The 7,562-nt window shown below is 42.3% G+C and overlaps 1 protein-coding gene across 1 annotated transcript in view; it reads right to left on the bottom strand.

The window, feature by feature from the left end:
- LOC102253628 (probable E3 ubiquitin-protein ligase HERC6) overlaps window positions 1-7,562 on the bottom strand; it is a 42,449-nt gene that overhangs the window by 11,786 nt on the left and 23,101 nt on the right. The window contains exons 10-12 of the mRNA XM_014549112.1: window positions 6,742-6,855; window positions 6,275-6,382; window positions 1,207-1,332 (exon numbers count right to left, since the gene is read on the bottom strand). Coding sequence (XP_014404598.1) covers window positions 1,207-1,332; window positions 6,275-6,382; window positions 6,742-6,855 — 348 coding nt within the window. The remainder of the gene's footprint in view (window positions 1-1,206; window positions 1,333-6,274; window positions 6,383-6,741; window positions 6,856-7,562) is intronic.

The following is a 7,562-nucleotide window of genomic DNA, read 5'->3' as shown; positions in this document are numbered from 1 at the left end:
CTTCGCTTTCCTTTGTGGCGCGGCGCCCGTTGCTCCCTCGCTCCCGGGTCTCAGCCGGACTGGCTGGTGCCGCTACAGTATGTCCCGCCCCCGCAAGGTGGTGGCGGAGGTGGAGGAGGAGGACTGGGAAGAGGCCTGGGCCCACGCCGGGAATCGGATCCCACACGCCGCTCCTGGCCTCTCTCAAGCGAAGGTACCTCTTCCGGGAGGCCTTCCCTGGAGGCTGGCTGTTGCGCTTCTAAGTGACCCTTCCATCTCCACACTGTGATGCTCAGGTTCTGTTCGCCACTTAACGATAGCGGCTGTTGCATGTTTTCCAAGACCAGCACCGCCTTTGGGCAGAATCCAATGTAAACTGGCTGGTTCTGCTTTGTTCCCGCCCCTCTCATTGGGACTTTTGATAAACAGCCCTTCCAGGCAGCCTGCGCCTGTCATCCTTCCAGGAACCATGAGCCCTACCTGCCCATATCCCTGGGGTGGGAGATCAATATGAACTGGTCCCTCTTTTCTAAAGTCCAGTTTTGGACTTTGTGGCCGAGTGCACTGCCAGCTTTCCTCTCTAAGGACTCCCTCTACTTCCTTCCCTGGATAATTTGTTTTTATCTTTTTAATACAAGCATCACTAAGCTTGACTAAGAATTCTCTTTTTGCCTGGAAGATCTTATCTATTGCCACTTTGATCAACTGATTCCTTGGCCCTAGACCAGTGGTCGTCAAACTGCAGCTCGCCAGCCATGTGCGGCTCTTTGGCCCCTTGAGTGTGGCTCTTCCATAAAATACCACATGCGGGTGCGCACATACAGTGCAATTGAAACTTAGTGGCCCATGCACAGAAGTCGGGATTTTGTTCCTAGCCAACTCCCAAACATGTCAACAGGTGCATACAGAATCTGCAAAACCACCCGGATAAGTTCAACCTAAATCAGGAGATCTTCAAATGAACTGCAGATAAAATAAAGTATTGTTATTTTCAGTCATTAAGCTTTGGGATGGTTCATTATAGCCATAGGTAACTAGTTAATTTATAATCCCAATGTTCAATTAAACGTCCCATTGCTTTTCTCTGAAGGGTAAGCAAGGAATTCTGGAAATCCTAAGGCTTATAAGTATAGTTGCAAATGCAGGCTCTTCCTTTGCTACATTAAATAACTGCTTCTCTCCCACATTAGTAAAATGTCCAATGAGACTTTTTTTTTTTTACCATACCACCAATTCTTTCCGAAGTTCAGTGACTTCAGCTTGGTTTAATTGACGCAGAGCATCATCAACTAGGTGACTTCGTCTGACTCGAAGTAAAAATTCGGGTGAAAACATATGTGTACTTGGTGATTTCTGGAAAAAAATATTTTAGGAATCTTCACAGAAATATTAGGAAATATTTAACATTTCAGATAAACCCATTTTGTCTAACATACAATTATGCCTACCACTGCTACATATGCTCATACTGTAATTACAGTATTTAAGGAAAAGAGCATCATATGTACACTGTGGAAGATAAAAAGGTGGTAGAATCTGTGAGACTGTGCTATCCAGGAATTTTGTACAGAGGATTAACCATCGTGGATGCACAGCTAAGTAATTAAAAGCTATCTCTGATCACTTATTTTAGTAAACATGATCCTTAAAAGCAACAGTGGTGTTCACCATGCAGAGACATTCTCCCACCAGTTTTTAAGAAGAAGAGTGTTAGCACGATAATCCTCAAGAATATAAGGGCAGCTTAGAAGCCGAGGGATAATGTGAGATGTAGGAAACAGACTAGAGGAAAGACTTGCTCAAAGAAAAGTGTTCTCTGTTACCCTACATAGTACTTCCATTATGCTTTTCTAAATTCTCAACATGCCCTCACCATTTCAGCTCCCTGCTCTTGCTTCTGCTGAACTCCCTGGGATTAGAAATCTAGTGTTGGAATTACTGGCCTTGCTTTGACCTTTAACCTTCCTGTAGGACTTCTGCTATATCACAAGGACAATAAAAGAATATTTAGGACTCATAAACCAATGCCACTATTGTGACAGCAAGACAGGTGGATAATAACTATCCTAGCCCAGGTTTCCAGACCGTGTGGTTGCCCATATTAGCACTCTATAGGCATCTCAGGTAAGTGCATGCATATGGCTCTGGGCTTGGGAAAGACCTGTCCCAGATCTCTGCTACTACCATATACTGAGAAATTATGTGATTCCACTAGATTCTTCTGGTTTTCCCCTAAGGTCTTTGTTGTAAAGAAACTCCACAGCCCTAGCTGGCTTGGCTCAGTGTATAGAGCGTTGGCCTGCGGACTGAAAGGTCCTGGGTTCAATTCCGGTCAAGGGCACATGCCCGGGTTGCAGACTTGATCCCCAGTAGGGGGTGTGCAGGAGGCAACCGATCAATGATTCTCATCATTGATGTTTCTCTCTCTCTCCCTCTCCCTTCTTCTCTGAAATCAATAAAAATATATTAAAAAATATGTATTTAAAAAAAAACAAACAAAACAAGAAGCTCCACATTTGTAGGGAGATGGAACAAGTGCCATTTCTAGTCCTTTCTGGTGGTGGGTCATCTCCTCCTGTGGCCTTGGAATCTGCAGACACTTCAGGAATACTGACTGCTAAGCTACATGTCCCGTGGCTCTGAGTGACAGGGAGTGGCCAGCAATATCCTGCACTGACTGTAGCAGGGAAAGGTGTATGCGTCCTGCTGTTGGCCCAGGCTTCTCTAGCCTTCCCATGAATTGGACTTGAAACCTGTGTATCTTATTTTCCAGTCTCTCTATTCCTGCTCTCCATGTATTGGTTTCCCATTTCTACATTTGTGCATTTGGATTGATAATCTAGTTTGGAGCTTACAATTTTGACTAAGTCCATCATCTCTCCTCTGGAGGACAGGATTGTGGAACCTGCTTTGTGACTTCACCCATGCCAACTACAACTAAGAATTTTCTTGTCTTCAAACATTTCCCAATCCTTCATAGTATGTAACTTGCCTGGGTCCACTATGCACTCAAACCTCACTAACAGAGCAGACAGGTTAGACGGAAAATTTCTATAGAAGAAAATAATGTAGAGAGAAAGATTTGCTTAAAGGGAACTTAAGGGAAAGTTAGGTTTGGGAAGGAAATATTTAATCTATTTTCTCCCATTACCAGGAATGTCAGGAAAATTGAAAAAAAAAAAAAGGGGGCTGGGAAAGAGAAGAGATGAGCAAGTCAATCTGATGACAGACACTAATAACAGTATCTAAATGGAGAGTCCTTAACTATGGAATGCTTTTAGCAGGATGTACTTTGTCCTTCTAAGTTGATTATTATAAATAAACTACAGGCCTGGTGTATGAAAATTCGTGCACTTGGGGGGGTTCCTCAGCCCAGCCTGCGCCCTCAGTCTGGGAGCCCTTGGGGGATGTCTGACTGATGGCTTAGTCTCGCTCCCCAGGGAAAGCGGGCCAAAACCACAGTCTGGCATCCCTCTGTGGGAGGTGACCGGCTGCGCAATCAGGGGACAGTGCTGGCTGGCGAGCGGCTGGCCCTGTCCCCCCGATCACCGCCCCCTTCCTCTGCCCACTGGCACCCGCCTTGGCTGGCCTGGCACCGCCCACTCACTGGCTCTGCCACCTGCTGACTGGTCTGGTCATTCCACCATTTGGTCGATTTGCATATTAGGCTTTTATTATATAGGATGTGGTGTTTATGGATTTATCAGGCATGGTTCATTGGAAAATGTCATATAAGCTCTATGATTAGTAGTGAATGAAAAGGTAATACTTTATTACTGAAATGACTCCTTTTGTGCATTGTGATGCCCCAGACTTTTCACTTAGATGGCCCATCTCCTTTGAATTATTAGCAAAAGTAATAGGTACGTTTCTGATTCCTGTAAGTCTTTAAAGTCTCTCTTAAAGTCTTTCTTTTTTTCTTTTGTTAATCCTCACCCAAGGATATTTTTCCATTGATTTTTAGGAGAGTAGAAGAGAGAGGAAAAGACAGAGAGAAACATTGATGTGAGAGAAACACATCAATTGGTTGCCTCCCGGGCTGGGGAGGAGCCTGCAACCAAGATACATGCCCTTGACCAGAATCGAACCTGGGAGCCTTTGGTCCACAGGCCGACACTCTATCCACTGAGCCAAACTGGCTAGGGCTCTTGTAGTCTTTCTATAAACATCGTAGAAAATAGATACGAACCTTTCCTGAGGAATGGCCTAGAAAACAAACTTCAATGATCAAAAATGTTTGAAAAATCTTTAGCAAAATGTCTGGGCATGTGGTGAGTATAACTGAGAGTATAAGGCTGATGGTGACAAGAGAGACAAAATAGCATGTAAGTGTTTTGTGGGAATAATACAACTACCAGAAAAAAGAATGGAAGGAAGAGAATAAATGGAAAACAGAATAAATTCACTGGAAATAAAATAATATCAGTTGGGGCTTAAAAATCAAGCTCCAAGACTTTTTAAAGAAATCATTATTTATTGATTTTAGAGAGATAGGATGGGGGGCTGGGGGGGAGAGAAACATTGATTTGTTGTTCCACTTATTCATTCACTGACTGCTCCTTGTATATGCCATGACTGGGAACAAACCCACAATCTTGGACTATCGTGATGATGCTCTAATCAACTGAGCTACCCGGCCAGGGCTCAAGCTCCAAGACTCATAAACAGATATGATAATCCAAAGAGTAACAACTAAGAACTTAGTATAGTCACTAAAACTGGATAGAGGAGAGAAAAAGAGAATTTATTTGATCATTTCAGTATAGCTCATAGTAGGAAAATAATGGATATTAGCTAAAGAAAGTGAAGCCTCAGCCACTAGAGGCCTGGTGCACGGATTCGTGCATGGGTGGGGTCCCTAGGTCTGGCTGGCGATCAGGCCGATTGTGGCCATCTCACCGAGTCCCAATCGGGGCCGGGCCAATCAGGGCCAGGCCAATTGGGGCTTGCCAGCCAGGGTAAGCAACAGGGGGAGGGACTGTGGGAGGTTGGCTGTGGGAGCACACTGACCACCAGGGGGCAGCTCCTGTGTTGAGCTTCTGCCCCTTGGTGGTCAGTGCGCGTCATAGCGACTGGTTGACCGGTCGTTCCAGTCATTCTGGTCTAAGTGACATAACAGTCACTTAGGCTTTTCTATATATAGATGAGAAATGTAAATTAAAATTAAAATGAGCTGGCTGGTGTTGCTCAGTGGTTGAGCATTGACCCATGAACCAAGAGGTTGATTCCTGGTCAGGGCACATGCCTGGTGGCAAGCTTGATCCCCAGTGGGGGGCATGCATTAGGCAGCCAATCAATGATTCTCTCTCATCATTGATGTTTCTCTCTCTCTCTCCCTCTCCCTTCCTCTCTCTGAAACAAATAAAAACATAATTTTAAAAAAATTAAATTGGAATATGATGGCTAACCCAAAGAATTGGAAAAGATCACAGAGCTTGGTAACACTGTATTGATTATAGTGTAAAAGAGGCGTTTCATGCATTGCTGGTGGTAACATAAATTGGTACAACTGCTATGCATGGAAAAGGATTAAGCATTAGTCTACCTTCCTATATGGATGATTTTTCAGGGGAGCCAAATAGCTCTGATTGATGAGGAAAGTTCTTTACAGAAAAAGTAAAAAGGTAAAAAAAGTAAAAGTTCTTTGTAGTTCATTAACTTTGGAAGAAATGATAATATTAGAAATGTTGCTGTTTTGCAAACTTCAACCAAAACAATGGGTGGAATCTAATATAATAATAGAGGACTATGCAAATTAGCCAGGATGCTGTAATGTCACGACTGATCTATACGTGGCAGAGAGCTACAGGAGGGCTGGGCAGCAAGCTAAGAGTGGGGAGAGCTACAGGAGGGTGGAGCAGCGAGCTACCAGCAGAAGAGAGCTACCAGAGGCGGTGGGTGGGTGGCCCCTGAGGCAAGTGGCAGTGAGCTACTCACTAATGGATTCGTGCGCAGGGCTACTAGTAATTAAATAAAAGGTTAATGGGAAACATGACAATGGAAATATCATGTGGTCACCAGCTGAACCCATTGATGAATGTTAGCATAAATAAGAGTGAAACAACCAGAAATAATGCCCTGAAGTATGGAGAGGTGAAAAGAAAGCGGGCCTGGGATTTGCTTCCAAATAATTCAGCAAAAATACTAACAACTACAAAAACAACAACAGTAATAAATAAAAGTGTAGCAAAATGTTGATGACTGCTAAAACTTTGTGATGGGATTCATTACACCATTATTTCTATTTTGTATATGTTTGAAATTTTTTCATAATAAAAATGTAAGGCATACATACCAGTTTTTTCAAAAAGGAATCAGCTTGCCATAATTTAATTTTGGATAGCAAATTAAAGATAAATGGAAATTCACTGAAAATAATGGAACTGAAGTTTCCTGCAGTTATCTAAGAAACAAACAGGTAACAGTTTTCATAGTTAAAAGAAGAGAAAAAATGTCATTCCTTTACTTCATCACCTTAAATTATTTCCCTCTATATTTTTCTAGAACCTGTTTTTAAGAATCCAAATTACTTAAAAGAAATTTCTAAGAAAATGCATTTGTTTTGTGAGTGAAAGATGTTTAAGTTTTCAATGATCATCAAATTTAGCATATTCAGCATTCCAGTAAGGACATTTTCAAATGTTGATTTGTCAACGTGATACCTACATACCTACATAGCTATTAATGTGTCCCCCTTTAAATTATGGAAATATTCAGAGCCCTCTTGGTATTTTCACTCAGAAGTGAAAATGTTACTCTTACCAGGTTGTCATCTCTATAGGACATTCTTCTTCTTACTTCAATAAAGTTCAACATAGTGGAGAGTTCATTTATGATGAAAGTGTTCTTTGGTAGTTGACAAGTAGCTTTGTTTACCTTAAAGAGAATATGACCTGTGAATATCATTTTCTATTAACAGATGATGTAATCTTCTCTCATATATGAGAGAGAGAGAGAGTGCTATTACATAGGTAATCAGAATAGAGCTCTATAAACCCAAAGCATTTATTAATGATGAAGTAGAACTCTATAAAACTTCCATTTTTTAAATCTCTAATTTCTCCAATTGGCAGTGGAGATAGTACAGAAATTCTTGGGGCACAGGTTTTCTGGAAACAGTTCCCAGATCTTGAGAATAAAATTTGCACCATAAAAATTCAGCCCTTTGCCCTGACCGGTTTGGCTCAGTGGACAGAGCATTGGCCTGCAGACTGAAGGCACTCGGGTTCAATTCCAGACAAGGACACATACTCTAGTTGTGGGCTCCATCCCCAGTAGGGGGCGTGCAGGAGGCAGCAATCAATGATTCTCTTTCATCATTGATGTTTCTATCTCTCACTCCCTCTCCCTTCCTCTCTGAAATCAATAAAAATATATTTAAAAAATAAAATGAGCAGAGGAACTGAATAGATATTTCTATTCAAGTCAAACCACAAGGAGATAACACTTCACACCTGTTAGGATGGCTACCATCAAAATGACAAGAGATAACAAGTGTTGGTGAAGATGTGAAGAAAAGGGAACTCTTGTGCTCTGTTGGTGGGAATGTAAATGGGTGCAGCCACTACGGAAACAGCATGGAC

This window comes from Myotis brandtii, unplaced genomic scaffold (genome assembly GCF_000412655.1).
Source record: "Myotis brandtii unplaced genomic scaffold, ASM41265v1 scaffold5356, whole genome shotgun sequence".
Taxonomy (NCBI): Eukaryota; Metazoa; Chordata; class Mammalia; order Chiroptera; family Vespertilionidae; genus Myotis; species Myotis brandtii.
The sequence above is the reverse complement of the archived record's forward strand: the minus strand, read 5'-3'. Positions and strand labels throughout refer to the sequence as shown.